The sequence below is a fragment of the Gavialis gangeticus genome, unplaced genomic scaffold (assembly GCF_001723915.1).
Source record: "Gavialis gangeticus isolate Ggan-Ray unplaced genomic scaffold, GavGan_comp1, whole genome shotgun sequence".
NCBI lineage: Eukaryota > Metazoa > Chordata > Crocodylia > Gavialidae > Gavialis > Gavialis gangeticus.
In genome coordinates, this window is record NW_017728981.1 from 496,207 (window position 1) to 516,459 (window position 20,253).

The following is a 20,253-nucleotide window of genomic DNA, read 5'->3' on the forward strand; positions in this document are numbered from 1 at the left end:
TGCTTTGAACCTGCTCTCTCTAGGAGGCAGTTCAGCTGTCCTGAAATGTTAACAAGCAGAATGTAAAGTCCTGTGCAAACAGGAGGCTGAGGCAGAGACGGTGGTAATCCGGTGGATCTAGCAGAGGCTGGGAGTCAGGATCTAGCACCAGTCATGTCAACCCCTAAAGTGGGGATAGTGTCCCGCCTTCCTAAAGCACTTTGCAGTTCTAAGCCCTGAGGGGTGTGGGAGGGAGACATGGGTCCCGTTTTATCAGCCTGCACTCCATCTGGTGACATCAGGTGAAGCCACTGTAAGACTTTTTCCCGAACACCAAAGACATTTTAATGCCAGGCCTTTCTTAGTGACCTGAGAAGCTTGGACTTTTTTTTTTCTTCTTTGACTCGGTGTGCAAGAATGCTAATGTTTACTCCACTTTTTCTTGAATAGTCTTGGAACTTATGCATCTCTCCACGGGAGCATTTACTGCAAGCCTCACTTCAATCAGCTTTTCAAAGCCAAAGGCAACTACGATGAGGGGTTTGGGCACAAACAGCACAAAGAGCTATGGATGAGCAAAATGGAAAATGAAGAAGAATCCATGGAGAAATCTGCCCAGACCACCTGTACGACAGACGTCCCTAAAAGTCCAGGCGTAGAAGATGCCCCCATTGCAAAGGTGGGAATTCTGGCAGCAAACATGGAAGCAAGAGCTGCAGTTTTGCCTGAAAGAGAAGAGAAACCTGCAGAAACAAAGAAACTAAGGATTGCCTGGCCACCACCATCTGAACTAGGGAGTCAAGGAAGTGCTGTAGAAGAAGGGATCAAGGTGTTCAAGCCAAAGTGGCCTCCAGAAGAGGAGGTCTCCAAGCCCGATGTTCAGGAGGCTGAGGACTTGGATCTCAAAAAGTTACGGAGAACTTCCTCCCTGAAGGAAAGAAGCCGACCCTTTACGGTAGCTGCCTCATTTAGAACGATGTCTGTTAAGGGAACCAAAATGGAGCATGCGTCTTCTTCCAAGGCAGACAGGGGCATGTTCAAAAAAAGCCAGGAACTAGAGAAGGAGGTAGAGGTAGAAAAAAAGCAAACTGTCCATAATGCTGAAGAGAAGAATAAGGACCTGGAGGCAGAGAGGGAAAGGCAAGCTCCTGGCATTAAGGCAGAAGGGGAAGAAAACTTGGAGAACAGCCAGGTGAACACAGTGACAGATGAAGAGGAAGAAAATGCTGCTGAAGTGCAACCAGCTCCAAACAATGAACTGCTTGCCCCAAGTTCTCCTGAACGCTCCAGCTTGGTGAATGTGGTGACTTCTAAGGAATTATCTCCTGGTCAGAATCGCAAATCTCAGGATGTCGGGTTCTGGGAAGAGGAAGAGGCGGAAGAACTATCCGTGGAGGAACAGATCAAAAGGAATCGATACTATGAGGACGAAGATGAAGATGAATAAATTGGCCTTTCACTGGCAAAGTTGCTGCAAGGTGTTTGGCCTTAAATTGGTGTTTTAGCTTTAACAAGCAGCTGCCCTCTGTGAAAGTGATCCTCTCTGCACATTGATCCATAAGGGAACCACAGAACATGCGGAGGTCTTGGAGTACAGTGGAAACCTGCAAAAGCCATATGTATCTAAATTAAAACGTACATAATCCCTTGTTGTGGGATAGTTTTCCCAATTCTCAGCACGGGAACAAAGATCCACTCTGTACCCTGATTATCCTCATTGTCATCTTCTGTGCTTGGGTACTTTATTCCACCAATGATGATTTGCAGGACTTCACTGTACTCCCAGTGGTGGCATTTAAAAACCAAACTTCTCTTTTAATACACTACTCTTGCCACTGTGAATGCTATTGCAATACTTGGGGACCAATTTCAAAGGAACTTTCAGGCCTGCTTTTAAAATGGTGACTGAATGCACTTTAATTCATGTAAAGGGCACAGCTGGGATATTTTTATAATGAAAACACTAATTGTTTTGTGCTTAATATCTAGCAACTTAAGTCTCATACAGAAGTGCACAGAATACAACAGGATGATTCTTTCTATTGTCTAACTCGCTTGCTCTTGATCCATGCAAAAATTCCTGTTTTGCACTCTGTTTTTCTCTGCAAGCCTCATTTATTTTCCAAACTGGAATGAAGGTGTACCAGAGCCCTCTGGCTAGCAAATGCACCAGCACACCCACTTCTGGGATAGAAGTATTACAGCCAGTGTCTGAAGCAGTGCTGACAACTGGGGCTCACGAGGACAACCCATCTCTGTCGCAGCAACTTGCAGGCCATTACTCTTGCATTCCATATGTTTCAGAGGTGAAATGTTTTATTTCTTAGACTTTCTTTACCACTCTGAGTTACTTAAAGTTGCAAATACTGTTTGTAAGGCCTTTCAATAATTGCATTCTCCTGATACTGAACTGCCAGAGAGATTTTTTTTTTTTTTTTAATGGTTACATCTGTGAGATTTATGCTGCATACAAAATCTGTGGGATCCTAAAACTAGAACAGTGAGATTTTTCTTTTTTCCATAGGACTTGTTTCTAGCATTGAAGTTTTTAGTACATTTTAAACGACTGCATTTTATGCTACAAACAATGGTATTCAAACTGGGAGGGTTATTTCTATAGTAACTTTTCTTTGTACTGTATTAATTTGAAAATTAGCTCTAATTATATTTTAGAGGTGTAAAATATTCTGCTTTCTTACCAAACCTTCTAAGTATGAAACCATTTTTATTCAATAAAGCTTTTTCATTTATGTTTAACTGTGCTTGGAAACCTTTTTTTTTTTTTTCCAATTACACCAAGGTGCATTTTAGGCCACAAAGATGAGCTGTTCTCTTTTGCTTAATGTGGGTGTGTCACCACTAGGTGACACTGTTGATCCATTCTGATGGCAAGACAACTTTCATCCTTCTAATACAGGGAATTGGACAGGCCTGGCTGTACCGGGGTAGAAGGGCACACATTTATTTTTTGATGTTGAGTAGTTCATAGATTGTAGGGGCTGGAAGGGACCTCGGAAGATCATCGGATCCAGCCTCCTGCACCCAGCAGGAAAGAGAGTGCGGTGACTGTCCAGTCTCTTCTTGAAGATTTCCCCGGTAGGCGATTGCACCACCTCTGGAGGGAGCTTATTCTACAGACACCCTGACTGAAGTTTTCCCTAATGTTGAGCCTGAATCAGTCTTCCAGGAGTTTGTGGCCCTTACTCCTGGTTTTCCCCTTGGGTGTTCTGGTGAACAGCTGCTCACCAAGCGCTTGCTGTATTCCCCTAGTGTGACGGTAAGCTGCTACCAGGTCCTCTCTCAGCCTTTTCTTCAGGCTGGAGAATCCCAGGTCCCTCAGCCTTTCCTCCTATAGCTTGCCAGCTAAGACTCTGATCATATGGGTGGCTCTTCTTTGGACTCTCTCCAGCTTGTCTGTGTCCTTGTTCAAGTGCGGTTCCCAGACTTGGACACAGCCCTCCAGCTGCGGTCTCGCCAGTGCTGAGTAGAGCAGAAGAATCGCCTCCTTGGTGTTACTGGAGATGCATCGAGTGATGCACGCCACAATATTATTTGCCCTGCTGGCTATAGCGTCGCGCTGCCAGCTTGTGTTCATACTGGTCCCTTTCAGCCGTGGTGCTGGTCAGCATGGGCACCTGGTGCCTCCCGAGTCTGCAGGGGCACCAGATTGCCAATGGGGGGGGTCCCCCAGGAGCGAAACCAGAAGAGCACTTCTGGTCTTGCGGCTGGCACGCCCAGGGGCTGCGCAGCTGCTCTCACGGGGTCCACGTGCACCCCTTACGCGTTGCCAATGCTACAGCTTGACACTGCAAGGCCTGGAGAGGCGCTGGGGGCTGCTCGTCCTCAGGTGGAGCGTTGTATGTTCCTTGACGGTGAACTTCGCCAGTTCCCGTCTGCCTGCATCTCCAACCGTGACCGTGCTCCCCACTAACTTGGTGTCGCCAGCGGAGAAGGTCCTTCATAGATGCAGGGTTGGAGGGGACCGGAGCAGATCATCAGGCCCGACGCCCTGCCCTGGACAGGAATGAACGCTGGGCTCACGTGACCCCTCGCAAGTCCGTAGTGCTGGGCCGGAGGCCGGAAGCGTTCAAGCCCGTCGCACGTGCTGTACCACGCTCCCCCCGCGCATGCGCATAAGCCGCCGGAGGGCTGACCATAGAGCGCAGCACAGAGCGGCCGCGGCGGGCCGGCGAGAGGAGGGCGGAGCGGCCAGTGCTCTTCCGGGCGTGGCCCGCGCTAGCCCCGCCCCGTGGCCCTCACCGGGGCGGGGCGGGCGGAAGATGGCGGCGGCCGCGGCGCTGCTCTCGGCCTGGTTCTGGGACGAGCGGTTCTGGCTGCCGCACAACGTGACATGGGCGGACGTGGCGAGCCGCTCCCCGCGCGCCGGCCTCGTCGCCTGCGCCTTCCCGCTGGCGCTCGGCATCTTCGCCGTGCGGCTGGTCTTCGAGAGGTGCGCGAGCAGGGCCGGGCCGGGCTCCTGTGGGCTCCGCGGGGGGCGGGACACGCCCAGGCCGCACTCGCTGAGGGGACCCCCGAGACTAGCAAACGCGAGAGAAAACCGTGGGTTCTCCTGGGAGAAACCCACCCCTGCGTGGAGGTTTGCAGGGAGTGGGGGGGGTTTGGCCCATCCAGGGCTCCTGAAATTGCCTGTGAAGCCAGATCCGTGAAGTCGCTCGTGGGTTTTAATCCCAAGCAAGTAAGGACCCCCAGGCCCTCGCGCCCCCGACCGGTTCATCCAGCTTCTCGCATGCTGGCGCCGTTGTCGTGGAACGGATGGAGCGGTCGCTTATTCGCGTTGCAGCAGATTTCGCAGCCCCTCAGTGGTGGCGGGGAGGCGCACAAGTCCGCCGTGCGGCTAGAAAAGACACGCTCGGGGTAAACCTTGAAAGCTTGGGGGTCGTCTTCAGGTTGAGGTTTTGGAGTGGCGCCCCGAAGCGATTCATTGAGGTTGAACTCCGAGCTGGAGTCTGGCAAGCGGCGGGGGAGCCTGACCCTGCTGCATGTCTCTAGATGGCCGGCTTTTTCTTTGGGTCGAAAATTCCCGCTGTCATAGATTTGTAGATATTGGGGTTGGAAGGGAGATCGTCGAGTCCAACCCCAGGCAGGAAAACATGCTGGGGTCAGGTGCTTGTCCGGTGTCCTCTTAAAGACCCCTGGGGTAGGGGAGAGCACTGCCTCCCTCGGGAGCCCCGTCCAGGGTCTGGCGACCCACGTTCTTCCTGGTGTCTGTGTTGATCCTTCACTCTCCTTAACTCTGTTAAACGTGAAGTTGTCATTTATCTTGACGTTTTCTTCGTGTGCTGTACCTCTTTAATATGTTAGCATGAAAGTACAACACGATATTGCATATCAGTAAAAAATGAGATGTGGGGCACAGCAGGAGAACACATAGGTGCTTCTATGGAGGAAGACTGTAGAGATGCTAACAAAGCTACTGGTTTCTTATGTAAATGGTTTGAGGAAGACTGATCAATCTTAGTTTCTCCTCTGTGGAAAGGGCAGCGCTTTCGTCATCATGGGAAGGGCTGCAAAAAGACTGCCTTGGAATCTAATCCGTTTTCACTTTCCTTTGCTGTGAGAAGTGCAGTGCCTGGTAGGCTTGCATAGACCAAGTGGTAGGTGGAATGGAGAGAGGCAGAAAAGCCATTGGGGCCTACAGAAGTGGGTTGGGGGGGATGGAAAGAAGGAAGAAGAAATGGGTCAGGAGAGCTGCGTCCTCTTTCACCCCGGTCTACCTTCTGTCCTTGTTAAAAAGAGAGAAAGCGAGAACCCAGAATTGCTCTGCCCTGGCATGTAAGGCTCTGAAGCATCATTGAAACCAATGTAAAAGATCCAAGGACACATTTATAACAGGAGTGCCAAATCCCATCTTAACCTAGATTGCCAGCGCTGGACTTGGCCACATGTCCACGCTTACCAGTAAATGAAAGGAAATCATGTCTTGGAATGTTTCCTGTTAGAGTGTTAGACCGCTTCCTGGTCTCAAGCTGCAGCAAGGGAATTTTAGGCTGGATATTAAAAAAAACTCTCACTAGCCGGGTGGGGAAGCACTAGAACGGGTTACCTAAGAGGTGGTGGAGTCTCCATCCGTGGAGTTTTTTATGGCCCGGCTCGACAAATCCCTGGCTGGGATGATGTAATTGGGGCTGGTTCTGCTTTGAGCAGGGGGTTGGACTAAATGTGACCTCCTGAGGTCCCCTCCAACCCCCGTTTTCTATGATTCCATAATATTGTAGGGGCTGCCAGGACAGAATCCCTTCTCCCTTCCCCGTGGACACCTATGAACTGGCCCAGGTGTATTTATTTTAGCAAAAGTGCAGGCAATACTCGCTTTCCTTTAAAACCTTAGGGACCAGCTGATGGCAAGGGCAAGATACAAGTTCTGCAAGTCAAGAAAAGTAGCCCCCAGAGTAACACTTAATCAGTGCCATATGTCTGGACTGCTTTTCCTCTCGCCCTACTCAGGTTTATGTACGGTTGTGCAGAAGGGTGTAGCCAGCGAGATCGGTTGTGCTAATACTGAGCTGACAGGGGTGCATTCAGAATTGGGTGCTTTTGCTCATCTCTATATGCAGCATCCCCTTCTCTCCTGAATTCTGTCCGTGAACCTAAGATTGAGCTTGTCTAGATTCCCCATTTGACCTGCTTGGCATTTGATGCATGAAACTCCTTTACAATATAAACACAGAAAAATGAGATCTTAACAGGGTTTTTTTCCTCTTTCTTTTTTTCCCTTTCAGAGTGAAACCTCCTGACTCTGTCATGGTGCCTTGGGGGTGGCTCCTTTTCTTTTTTTTTAACCATATCTCTGGAGAGTGGGTTTTCACCGGTGAAGTGTCCAGGGCATTATACTGTCAATTCAGGTCCTAGAATTTTTACTGTCAAAGCCCATTTTTCTGAGATCCTTTTCTTCTCCCACCTTTTGAACATGTCATCAATTCAGATTTTCTAATAAAATCCCATTGTGCTTATACCCACATCCAGGCCTTGGGGGTAATTAAGTCAGATGGTTCCTTGACATACAATTGGCAGCAGGACTGATGATACAGAGCATAAATTATATATTTCTGCAGCTTTTCTGTTTTAGCTCCTCTCCCTTTGTGCTTCTTCTGTTCTTCCTTCCCCTCCCCTCCCCCTTTAGATACTCAGTCTTAGGAGGAAGTATTTTTTCCCCCTAAATTTTGTTGCAGCTCCACTTTCTTTGAATTGATGTCATGTTGATGCAAAGAGTGATTTACAGACCTCAGTGAATCTGCATGATGTTGAAGCTGGGAAAACACGTGGATCATTTTATGACTCTGGAATGCATCTCTGCTAGCCAGTGCTGAGGGGCGAGGGTGGGGAGATCTGCAACATGTTTCTATCTGACTAATCAGTCCTCTAGAATTTATTCCATTCAAGAAACAGAGTTGAAAATCAGAGTTTGTAAATCATTGACAGAAGTCTCTTCCTTTCAGTTTTATACATCTCATACACTGAGATTTTGAAATGAGCTACACTGCTATAGGGGTTGAGCCTCTTATCTCAAGTAACTTGTTAATTAAATCCAGACTGCTCAAAGGTGCACATATCATAAGTCTTACTATGTTGGGAAAGTTTCCTTCTTCAGAACTGCAGTAGGGACTCAGTAGACAACTAATGTTGCCACGTAGGAAGTTGGATTTGTAAAGAAGGGCTCTCTAGAGAGGGTACTTTTTATCTTCAGTAGAAAGGAAAGGATTAGAGCAGTTCACTCCAAGTTCTCGTCCTCCCTTTTGACTCCGTTTACTTCCTTGGGCACAACTGTCAAACTGGTTTGTCATGCAAAAGATGTGGTTGCTTTGGCACTTTGGGGGAAACCAAACCATAGGGTGGGCATTTGACAAAGGAAATTAGATGATGACCTTTAGTGCCTCCTAATTGTTATTAATTGTGATGCACAGTTCTCAAGACAGGAGGAAATCTTTGTAAGAAAAGTCATGTGGATGTGGTCTTGAAGACGGCAGGTAGAATAGTTGCCATTTAAGTAGTGAAGAGGCCGTCTTTATGTTGTACATACAGTGAACTGTTTTCTTGTAGTGGCAATTATAATTTACTTTTATTGCAAGATGATAAAATATATTTTAATTAGTCTGCATTTCCTGATTGGCCTGACCAACCCAATATTAATATGGCACCCCTCCCCGTTCAGGCAGAGCTTTTTTCTCTGGAATTAAGACTCTTTTCCACCATGTTATTTTCTCTTTGAAGCAAAGCAACTTCTAAACTAGAAAGGTTCTTGATGGAGGGAGGCATTTAATGTCCTAGCTATGAACTGGGTATTTACTGTATGGAGGCAATACTTGCCCATCACGAGTGGCATTGCAGGGCTACATTGGTGTCGCACCTGTGAAGTGATCTGGGACCTATGGCTGGCAAGCACTATGTGTCTCTTCAAGAATTTGATTTTAGCATCTTCATCTGAAAAAGCAGGGGGTCTGAATCCCCACCATCATCCAGAAGGTGCTTTTCAGAGTGCCACAGAATGGCAGGAGCAGAGTGCTCAGTGGTGGGAGGGATCCAGTCCGGTTTTTAAGATAAAGCGTGTGGAATTTTGTCCCTTTTTCATTATCTCTTGTAGTCTTGCGCTCTTGATTTGCTAGCAACTCTGTATGTCTTACATTCCTGTTTAAAGGATTTGCTGCTGATTTGGGGAGTTGCAGGTTATCAGATGTGGCTAAAAATACTGCTGATGCATACCTTTATTCTGTGGTCTCCAAACCTTCTTCAAACCTTTCATACATTAAATCTCACAGCTTCCCTGGATGTTTGAGCTAAATGTACCATCCCTTTTTAATAGCTGGGAAACTGGCATGTCATTTGAGTTGGGCTCAACAGGACACACGTTTGTCCTCTGTGTTATATCCTCACTCTCTTTCTCTCTCTCATCATTTGTTAGTTTTTTAGCTATTCAGGAGTGTTTCAATAAGGTGGCAGTTTTCACCACTTCTAGAAGCATTCTTACCAGATTGCAGCTACAGTAAGTTCCCAAGGAAGCCTACCCTGCAGCTTCTTTACCAGTTCTGGTAACGTGAAGTGGACATTAGTCTCCAAGGCGCCTACTGTTACTTTCCCCAAGCACTTAAAATGTCCTGATAATGCAGATTAAAATGCAACAATCTGTATTCACCAAAGAGACTGTTTTGTAACCCTCTTCCCAGAGTCTTATCTCTTATCATGACTCTTTTTTGACATTGGCAGAAGGAAATCCTGCAGCGAAGGAGTATAAATTACCAGCCTGAAGAAGACTGGGTGGTATTTGGGTAGTATTGGGCAGTCTGCAAGCAGTTAGGGCACATGATTCAGTCACTGAGAGGGGAAAAAAACTTGTATCTTGAATATGGCTCTTCTTTATGACTTTTTCAGGTTTATTGCCAAGCCATGTGCCATAAACCTGGGCATTCAAGACAGTGGACCTCACAGAGCCCAGCCCAATGCAATTCTAGAGAAAGTGTTTACATCCATCACCAAGGTAAGTCATTTTCCAGATCCTGCTCAAGATGCAGGTGTATAAATGAGAACTTGGCTCTCTCTTGTGGTTTTGATGACACACACTTGCAGCCCAGTACTAATTCTGTTTAGTCGGGGTCTGTTTCTGATGAGCACTCGTTTTACTCAGTAATTTTGGCACCTTGCTTTAGTTCACATATGACTGTATCCACCCCCTTTCCTGTTTCTCACAGTGACTTTTGTTCTCTATGCCTCAGCTTCAGTTTTGCAAGCCAAAGAATTGTTTAAAGTTCACAAAGTTTTCTTGTTATAGAGGACGTGAGCTTTTTCCTTTGGTCCCCTGAATCTCTCCACGTGGCGCAACTGAATTTCCAGTAGTTACCAGGAGATTCCCCTGTATCTTTCACTTCTTCCTGGAAGGTACCTTTACCTTCTCCGCAGACTGGCTTGGCTGGTCTGTCTCTCAGATGCATTCCTTGGATTACTGCTGTGGTTTGTAGAACTGGATAGCTCTCGAAGCCAAAGTCTAGTTGTAGGAAGGGAAAACTTCAGTTATAACTGCTAACAGCAAAGCATCCTGTTTTGGGATAGAACATTGGATGTTGGCAGTAGGATTTCTTCTGGTTTTTGCTGTCAGACACTTTTTCATTGTAACATCTGCCCATGGTGTTGCTTCACCATTAAATGCCTAAATCCTGCAGGCTGTCCTTCATTTATTCAAAGCTGTCAGTTAAACTGATATTGGTAGTATCACTGACACTAGTATCAGGAAATAAAATAGAGTTTCTTATGATCATATATAGGAGTCTGAATGCTGTTCTGAGTAAAGTGGATAAAATTCTCTTAGTGAGTGCAAAAATGGTTCTGAAAATATCTCCACTAAAACTTGGGTCATTCTATGCTGCTTGAATTGCAGCTGAACAGAGGGAGCTTTGTGTTTTCTCACTAGTGATTGAGGGCGGGGAGAAGCTTAGACACAAGACTCCTTGAAAGTCAAGTTCAAAAAGAAGCACACCAGGGAGCCATTGGTTAAAAATGTAACCAAAACAACTCTGCCTTTTAGCTGGACCACTAGACTGAATAGGCTCAGAAATCGGGATGTTAGCATGGAGGGCAGCACTGGTGCAGAAACAAAATTACTTTCCTGTTTTGAAATTAGAGTTCTATAAAACGAGCCTTATGACCTTTATTCTTTTGGACAGATGCTGTAGGTAGCTTGAGCCCCTGACACCTAAGGGAAAGAAGCAGTGTGGTTGTGATGGGATTGCAGGGAGGCTGCTCTGGAACATTATCCTTAGAGCAAAGATGTTTCTGTTATCTAGAGTTTGTTACACAGCCATTGTGACCATGTTGGTAGCTCAGTGCCTTGCATAGCCATACAGATTGTGCACAAATGCAGTTGTGAGATCTGGCAACTTCCTGATGGAGCTCATTAATTTTAGACCAGTGTCGTTTTAATATCACCCACCTCAGCAATTGGCCTGTCTGGAAGCAGTGGCTATCAGGCCCTGTTTCGTCTACTTTTGTGAACTGACTTGTGCCACTAAAGAGAACGACACTGCTAGATTTCCTAGGAACAGTGTAGAGATACTCCTCCCTTAGATTTACATTTTAGAAGTGAGAGGTATAAAAAGTCTCTGAAAATGGCAATATGTAATATTGTAAATAATATATATGAATTGTCATGCTATGCTTCTGTTAATGCTAGAAGTTTAATTGAATTTGTATCAAAACAGAATTCGTATCAAATACCATCCTTCTAGCATGATTTCTCTGTACGTGTACCGTCTGATTTTTGTAACCGATTCATGGTTCAAAGAGGGAGTCTCAAAGATTTGGGAGAGGAAAGGGTCTTTGGAAAACAGGAACAGTGTCTGACTCTTGGTTCATTTTCTCCTAGTCTCCAGATGGAAGAAGGTTAGAAGGGTTGTCAAAGCAGCTAGACTGGGATGTTCGAAAGATCCAGCGCTGGTTTCGTCATCGGAGGAACCAGGACAAACCCACCATCCTCACTAAATTTTGTGAGAGCATGTAGGTTTGTGCAGACACCAGATTGTGGCCTTATCTTAAAGCTTGAGTTGCGCACTGTATTTTTAACTGATGTTTTATGGTCAATAGATTATGAATGGAAATGGGTTTCTTAGGGGCAGGTGGACACCGAGGAAATTAGGAAGACTTTTTTTTTTTTTTAGCATTTATTCATACAAAGTGGTATGTATGCCAAGACATCTCTACAGGACCATTTAAGTCTAAATGGTCAATAATCTTATGTCTCAGGATGGTTTCTCTCTCATGCAATTAGTGACATTTCACCATAACTGAGTAACTCCACTTAAGGCAGGGGAGAGCTTTCTGGACAATCTGACTTCCCAAACAAAACATTTTTTTCCAAACTGACTTTCTTTATGACTTAGGCGATGGTCTATAGAGTTTCTTTATGGTTTCTTGATTCTTCTAGCCTACTTCAGTTTATTTTCTTGCTTTTTTCTGCCTCAGCAATTTATATGGACCACATCAGTGTAGTATTTGAGAGTTTTTTCCCCCTGCCTCTGTTTTCCAGATGGTGCTTTTGTTTCTCCTCCCTAATGACTACTTAGTCTCCCCACATTTAACTTTTCCCCTGCCTTCCCTCCCATCTGCTAGTAAAACTTTGTCTACTTTAAGCTACCAAGTAAGATATACAAATGGCAATGGGAGGAGGATTTGTCCCGTGTCTAACTGGTTTGAGCTCTAATTTGAAATCTCTCGTGTTGAGCAGGGTTTCTATTAGGAATTTGTTAGATCTTGATGTTTCTTCAAAGTTGTAGCCTTGGTACCAGTATGTACTGAGATGTATAATTCAGTGTTAATTTCCCTATGTTTCCAAAACACCCCGCCAATTAAGTTTGAATCTGAATTCTTCACGTTAATTAGTGTGGGACATACATTTCCTTAAATATTTTTATTCTGATGGATGAAAGGTTGAATTTAGTAATATTAGTGAGTTTGCCCTAAAAAGATGACTTAAACTCAGCAAAACTCATTTCTGTGGGTGGTTAATTTAGTACTGTTTATAATTGTTCTGACTTTTCCTGTACAAGTATTAGCCATGCAGTGTTCATTTTCATTTAAATGCTTCACTTCTGTCTTTTTTATACTTTTGTTCTCAGGTGGAGATTTACATTTTATTTAAGTATATTTTCTTATGGAATCAGATTTCTCTGGTCGGTGAGTTGTATATTTTTGTGTGTGGCTCTCAGTTTTTTCCTTCTACTGTTTGCTGCACATATTATGCTATGAGACTAAGGGCTACACCTTCACTGCAGATTGGCTGATGTGACATACCCATGCTAACTTTAATCTAGCTACCTAGTACTTGTATTGTATTGAATAGGTGGCACCATGTCATTTTCCAGGATCCCTGGAGAGTTTCATAGAATCATAAAAGTAGGGTCGGAAGGGACCTTGTAGATCTTCAAGTCCGACCCCCCGCCTGGGCGGGAGAAAAAACTGGACTCAAATGAGTCCAGCCAGGTAGGCATCAAGCCTCTTCTTAAACATCCCCAGGGTAGGAGCCAGCACCACTTCCCTAGGAAGTTGGTTCCAGCTCCTAGCCGCCCTAACTGTGAAGTAGTTCTTGCAGATGTCTAATCTAAACCTACTCCACCTGTAGTGAAGCTGGCGCTGCTTCATCTTCCTTGCTGTTGTTACCCAAGTTTTCTGAATTAAAACTAGCTTGGGGATCTTGACTGTAATCCTTAAAAAAAAGAAAAAAAAGAAATAGGAGTTAGGTGCATATTGGGAGCCATGGCCTCACAAAACAGGAAAGACAGCTTTTATAAAATCTGCCCTCTGCCGTTGATTCAAGAGGATTCTTTCTCCCTCCCTCTGACTTCAGAACAGGATAGACTTGTTCACTCTTAAGTAGAGCCCACGGTGGGGGTTTTTTTCTTTGCAAGGACACAGATCTATATCTTCAGACTGTCCTTGCTTAGAGCTCTCCCTTTGCAGTTGAATTTCCATGTGCATAATAACACAGTATTGCCAGAAGAAATAGATGGTTTTCATTTTGTGAAATCCAAGAGTAAAGGCAGCTTGGATAGAAGGAATATGTTGGAGCTCCTGGGCTGTGGTGGTAAAGGAGTGTTTTAGGTGAGCAAAACCAAAGACTATATAGCAATGGGTCTCAAATGTTTTGGACTCAAGGCACCCCTCCATAACTGTTGTGAGCTGTGTGGCACACAGTTTAAAAAACGAATATATATATTTTGGTGCCTACCTCCTTACCCAGGCGCTGAGCAGTAGGGGTTGGGGGTTGTCCAGGCAGAGACATGTCCAACGTGGGCTTATTTACTTATCTCTTCACACCGTGCGGGACCCTTCAAAGGATCTGGTGGTGCCCCAAGGTTCCCTGGCACCCTGGCTGAGAATTGCTGGCATATAGGAAGAAATATGCTAGTAAACTAATAATCTGTTCTTTTAATTCTAGACCCCCTGGTTTTGGGATACACGACAGTGCTGGTACAACTACCCTTTCCAGGTAGGAGTTGACTCATGCATGCCTAAGGGTCTGTTAGTCAAAAGAAGTCTAATGAACTAGCTTTTGAAGTTTCCTGGTAGCTTTAAATCCTTTACTTGAATGCGTACTATTGTTTTGTGTAGTATCGCCAAAGTTTTGAGAACTGAACCTTTTGTAAGCTCTCCAGGTTTATTCCTTGGGACAGGTGTGATGTTGAAACTCAGGAGATCTGAAGGCTTCTCATTATCTACTGAGTGGGTGCCCCAGATGCTCTTACAAGCTTTCAAGCAGTGGTCTGCTGACCCCTATGGAAAGGAAGGACTACCTCAGATGGAGTCGTCTCTGTGGTCCATACAGTTTTTTGGCCTTTACATGAAACTGCCAAAACATCCTTTTAGCAAATGTGAATGAGCTAGTGGAGTATCCCCATATTGTAAAATTGATTTCCTCTGGCACTTGGATGATGAGACAATTGTACAAAAACAGTGATGCAAGCCACCTTGTATCATGGTGTTCTTTTTGCCTTTTGTTCAGTTGGGGCAGTTATACATGGACCTTAAGCCTTACTTTTATTTTTCCTACGCCAACAGGAAACTTGTATTCCTTAAGCTGCCAAAACTGAAGGCAGGCAAGGTTATTTGGGTAGATGTGGTATCTTTTATTAAACCAACTGAGTAGCTGGAAAAAATGGAAGGAGAATTTTATTCCTTAACAGTCTGTCTATAATTTGTATATATTTGTAACTGCTTAAGTTGGCTTTTATTAAACCTTAATTTGGCATCTGCTGCCTCTCCTCCTGCCTCAGCTTTCTGGGGTGAAAGGTGAAGGGAGTGAGATGGATGGATTGATTGAGGGGAAACAAAGTGGCTTTTAATGTAAATGTTGGACTCCTTTGTCCTTTAACCAACTTGTAATTTGTATGTCTTTTTTTTCCCAGCCCCTAACATCCAGCCTTTACTATTACTATATCATGGAGCTGGCCTTCTATTGGTCTCTCATGTTTTCTCAGTTTACAGACATTAAACGAAAGGTAAGAGCAACCAGAATTTCACTGAACACATTCCACAAGAGACGGGACTGGTAGATGCATTGTGCTGCTGAAGCATTGCTGTTTTTCTCCTTGCTCACCTTTTTTCATGGTTCGTCTACTTTTTTAGCCTGCGCAGGATCTTGGAATGGCAGCCCCGTCCAAACCCCTTTCACTTGCTTGAGTGAAGAAGGGGATCCATCAGCACGGCACAATAGAACTGTTGATTCTGTGCTTGTATAAAAGTAGATTTTAATTAGGAGAAATAAGATGATGCAAACATTATGCGTGTTTCCTAGACAGATGTGGGGAAGCTAGATGAAAGTCTTTGTTTCAGCAAAATACAAAATAGCGCAGAGATTACTTACATCCCTTTAGGGAATATAGCACCTAATGATACCTGGGCTAGCCTTCGTCTTTGTTGCTAAATGATTTAAGGGCATAAGATTATGTCTGCATTGCAGACTGTGGTGTTAGTGTAAAGATGTTCAAGCTAGCTTTAAGCGAGCAGTCTAGCTGTGGCAGCACAGAGCCCCACATGAGGTACAATTTTAAAAAAAAGAAAAGAAAAAAGAACATAGTGGTCTTATACTGCTCTTTTTTTAAAAATACATTTCTAATTCCTGAGCTCCAGGCAACATCAGTTAGTCAGACTCTCTTACTGCCCAACTGAGCTACAAACAAATGTAAAGGAACCAGCACGTTTCTCTTTGCCCCAGGTAGTGTGATCAGGTGGGGCCTGCTTTGTTAAATGTATAGATAATCTACTGTCTTTTGTTCAGAGAGAGATTCCCATCTATTTAGGGAGTGGGATTCATCTGATCACTTAAACAAATTGATCATCACTTTCGTAAACACGTCTGAGTGGAACTTGTCCAACATAACTGGTGGGATATGATTCACTGCAAAGCTAACAATTTATAGCAACTTAAAAGATACAGAGTACAGACAGGTTGCTACATTAATTGTAATTATTTGACAGAATATAATGCCTTTTTCACTAGTCTGACTTGTGTACCATATATTCCTAAAACCTGAAGCATAGCTAACAAGTCAATATAGGTCTAGAGTCTGGACTGATAATTGTAAAATGACTTACTGAACAGCTGAACTGCATTCAGAGGAATAAGGCAGGCTATAAAGAATACAACTGTGTCGGGTAAATTTAGTGGAAAACACAGACAAAGGTCACAAGCAGCAAAAGGTAGTTGGCAGGATAAAGTAAGAAATGAATTTTGAAAGGTGTTGCAGTTGGATCCTCTCTGAAACTAAATTGTAATGCCTGTGTTGGGGGTGTCAACCTGCAGTCTGTATCAGAACTGTACTCTTTCAAACTTGTACTTATGTGATTTTCACTTTTACTGTAACTGTCGAATGTAAATATTGCTGCTTATTGGGTTAGTGATGTGCAACATGGCAATATTGCCTATCACAAGGTCCATGCAAGCTGTACTAAGAGTGAATGTCAGTGTGAAATGTGGTGTTAAAGGAATGATCTCAGTTTGAAATGAATAACTTCCAAAATGCAAGTTTCTTTTTACCAATAGCACTGAAACATTTGGCTGTGAATACTGTTTACTTCTGCATTTCACTCAGGACAGTGAAAGTAGACTGGTCAATTTTGCATTTTAGTACATGACCAATAAAAATTAATGAGAGTGACCATTTCAGTGCAGTCACTGACAGTGTCCAAGTTCACTGGTCCAGCCTGACAATTCAGAGCAAGCAAAGAACCTGTTGGATGCTGCTGTGAGAACCAGAAGCCTCTGCTTCAAGTTTAAATAGTGACTTCTGGGGTAAAGCAGGCAGGATGCTAGGAACCAGGGAAGTAGTCTGAATATTGTGGGGAAGGGCAGAAGCTCCAGCTGGGTGCTATGGGAGAAGAACTAGCGTTCTGTATGTGGGTTGTGGTTTGGGGGCTTCCTTCCACTTGTGGTTAGAGGAATGGTCTACCTGTGCTGTACAGCTTGTCCAGAGCAGACAGGGAGGCAGATTGGATTATACAAACAAGCTTGAAGGTCTGACCAGACATTGGCATTTGGCTCTTGTTTGGTCAGTTTGGTGCCCTTGTTCTAAGCCTCTTCATTTGTTTTCCTGCCAGAAGTTCCTTAAACTTGATCTTCCCCTTTCAGGATTTTCTTATCATGTTTGTCCATCACTTGGCTACGATTGGACTTATTACATTCTCCTATATGAACAACATGGTGCGGGTAGGGACGCTGGTGCTGTGCCTCCACGATGCCTCAGACTTCCTCCTAGAGGTCAGTGACCCTCCTGTTTCCCTCCCTGAACTTTGAGCCTCTGTGGAAGCTGTATGGGCTGAGGCTGCAGGGTAAAGCTTCTCTGCTTTTCCCCCTTCCACTCTGGCTTGGCAGTGTAAGCTGGACACCCCAGTAGACATACATTCCTGATCTGCCCTGTTAGCTTTCCCCCTTGTGTGGGGACTAGTCCTTACTGGTTCAAGACTCCCTGGTAACTGGAGGGCTCATGTGCTCTGGAGTGCTCTTTCATGCATGTACATGTGTTGGGGAAGAGAGACTTGTAACACATCCTGTTTCTTTTAGGCTGCAAAACTGGCCAATTACGCCAAATACCAACGTGTCTGTGATGCCACCTTCATGCTTTTTGGTGTTGTGTTCATCGTGACTCGACTAGGTATTTACCCATACTGGTAAGTGAGTTGGGCACTTTTGTTCCTTCCTTTCTTTGTCAAGCCCTTGTATTGGGGCTTCTCACAGCTTTTGCTACCAGTCCCCCAGAGTAGCTTGAAGCTGCGGACCACCTGGCTGTTGCCGAGGGTAATGTTTTGAGCTCTTGTCAGAGAAGATTCTTCTTTGGTGTAAGACATGGATAGATACTCAAAGTGTGGCCAGAGTCCTAATGTACAGCTGATCACCACTCCCCCTAAACTGCAAGATGGAGGCAATGCAACAGCTGCACCCAACTTTGCCAGTCAGTATTTGCCTAGAAAGATGCAAAGGATGGCTTGAGTCTTTTATCTGTAAGACGTTATGGAAATAAAGGCCAGTTATCCACGAGGCAAGTTTCTGTTTGTGGCCCTCTGGGTTAGTTATTCTCCTTTCCTTTACTTTTGGACATTTGCACTGTCCTTGTGCTCTGTTCACTTGGAGCCTTACTAGGTCTTTCTTTAGGTTTTGAATTTAGAAAGCTGAGATGAAGTTGCTTGTAGTTAATCATTTTGCAGTGAGATATGCCTTTCCTTCAGCCACATCCACATTAGGTCAGGCCTGGTGGGGTACTTTGGTGACAGCTATGTTTACTCATCTGCAGAAGGTGCCTGACAAGTTCTGCTTAACATGGATTTGCTCAGCTGGTCTTGTTTTTGCACTCCATCCTTATTCTGTAAATAGCAGACAACCTACTTGCTCTTTCTTTCATGGGTGTTTCTGATAGGCATAGTGAGCCACTTAACTTACGTTGTAGTGGTAGGGGCATTTCAAAGATCCTATTTGTATTAGTATACATACTACTACTATTACTACTACTACTACTACTACTACTACTACTACTAATAAAAAGAGTCTAGATATAAAGGAAGGTTTAGGTACCCCTGCCTGCCTTTATTGATGCTCCCTTCATAGAGGGTCCCTGCTGCCCCTTGACAAATTAGGCCATCTTTTTCTGTTCTTTATTCCATTGTTTCCCATGATGTGATGCATGCTCTGACATCACGTAGCTCAGAAGCCCTGTAAATCTTTAATATGCTTTCTGTTGGCTGTAATGCAATTCCCCTGCTTCACAGCTTCATTAACATTTGAAGATGCTGTACTGTTCCATTTAGTGCATAGTCTCCTTAGTCTGTAGGACCATGCCACATCATGCCTAAGAAACTGTGCAGTAATACAGCTATAAACTAGGCCTAGACGATCATTTCTGTACCTGTGAACAGGCTTATTACTGAAAGCAAAGTGTTATCATGGGTATTTTTTAAAAATTACTCCATAAACTACCTTTTCCATAGATAAGGCCAAAGAGCTTTATTACGCTAAGGCACTGCTGATAAACCTTAGTGAAGAGATCAGAGCCCTCTTCAAGTATGAACAGTGTTAAGTCTCACTAGTTGGTCTGCAGTCCTTTTGACTTCGTGGGAGGAGCAGAGGAAAAGCCTGAGGCCAGGGAACACCAGCTTCACTAGTAAACTTTGCTATGCACTTGGGGTCAAATTCCTTCCTCACTTATAGCCAGGAAGAAATTTCCCCAGGCATGCGAGTAAGGCCTAGCTCTTCAGTAAACATTTCATACCATGTATACCTTCCCAGCGGTGCTTGTGACATGAGCAACTGCTGTCTCTTCCCTTGAATGCACTGTGAATGTACATCATGCCCTGGAGAATGGGGAGAGATGTGGATCTGTATATATAACCTACACTTTGGAAGCAGTCCACATCATCTGCTGTTGCCATACCATTCAAACAGTTTGACACAAGTTTAGATTCAAATTATTCCTTACTGTACCAAGAGACTGTTGGTTGGGGCACAGGCATTGTGAAAGGGGCAAAGCGATAGAAACTCACATGGGGGAGAAACCTTTCATGCATCTGCTCAGTTAGCTCAGTTCAGAGCTAGCAGCCGAGGATCACAGTATTGGCAAAGCACCCAATCTAATGCATTCTGGGATCCTCTTTCAGGATCTTGAATACAACCCTGTTTGAGAGCTGGGAGCTGATTGGTCCTTATCCTTCATGGTGGCTGTTCAATGGACTCTTGGTAACTCTGCAGGTTCTGCACATCATCTGGTCCTATCTCATCATTCGCATTGCTTACAAGGCCCTCATGCGGGGAAAGGTAAGGTTGTCTATGGCTAGGCTGGGTCCTCTTCCGTGTACACACCGCAGGGATCAGGCATCTGCTCCAAAATCAGACACTCTTTCTGTATTGCTTGGTGTGGGCTGCAATGTCATCACCACGGGTGCTGTGGCATGACTCTGCAACATCAAGGGTCAGTTGTGTTTTCCACAGGCTTTGGAAGACATGGCAGTGAGGTGACTGTAATCATATCTTTCTGGTGCTGAAGGGCTATCAGGGGAAGAGAAAAGATACTTGATAGAGGTGCAGTGATACATGGGTCTGATATTGGATCAGTACCAACGTAAAGAAAATTGGCTGTATTGGATATCGGCCCAATGGGGCTGATAATTTGACCAATAAATACCCATGCTGCGCGCAGCCACAGTGCAGCACTCAGGCAGCAAGGAGCACTGCCGGCAGCATGGATAGCTGCCTCCAGCTGGTAAGTCTGGTGTGATCGAGGGGGTGGGGGG

The 20,253-nt window shown here is 44.8% G+C and overlaps 2 protein-coding genes across 2 annotated transcripts in view; both read left to right on the top strand.

Annotated features, from left to right (window-relative positions):
- Positions 1-2,736, top strand: part of LIMA1 (LIM domain and actin binding 1) — a 45,629-nt gene extending 42,893 nt beyond the window's left edge. The window contains exon 12 of the mRNA XM_019511011.1: positions 430-2,736. Coding sequence (XP_019366556.1) covers positions 430-1,426 — 997 coding nt within the window. The 3' untranslated portion in view covers positions 1,427-2,736. The remainder of the gene's footprint in view (positions 1-429) is intronic.
- A 1,503-nt stretch (positions 2,737-4,239) lies between these two features.
- The window catches only part of CERS5 (ceramide synthase 5), a 33,253-nt gene continuing 17,239 nt past the window's right edge, over positions 4,240-20,253 (top strand). The window contains exons 1-9 of the mRNA XM_019511207.1: positions 4,240-4,429; positions 9,364-9,469; positions 11,348-11,478; positions 12,597-12,654; positions 13,916-13,966; positions 14,883-14,975; positions 17,105-17,233; positions 17,537-17,643; positions 19,621-19,777. Coding sequence (XP_019366752.1) covers positions 4,260-4,429; positions 9,364-9,469; positions 11,348-11,478; positions 12,597-12,654; positions 13,916-13,966; positions 14,883-14,975; positions 17,105-17,233; positions 17,537-17,643; positions 19,621-19,777 — 1,002 coding nt within the window. The 5' untranslated portion in view covers positions 4,240-4,259. The remainder of the gene's footprint in view (positions 4,430-9,363; positions 9,470-11,347; positions 11,479-12,596; positions 12,655-13,915; positions 13,967-14,882; positions 14,976-17,104; positions 17,234-17,536; positions 17,644-19,620; positions 19,778-20,253) is intronic.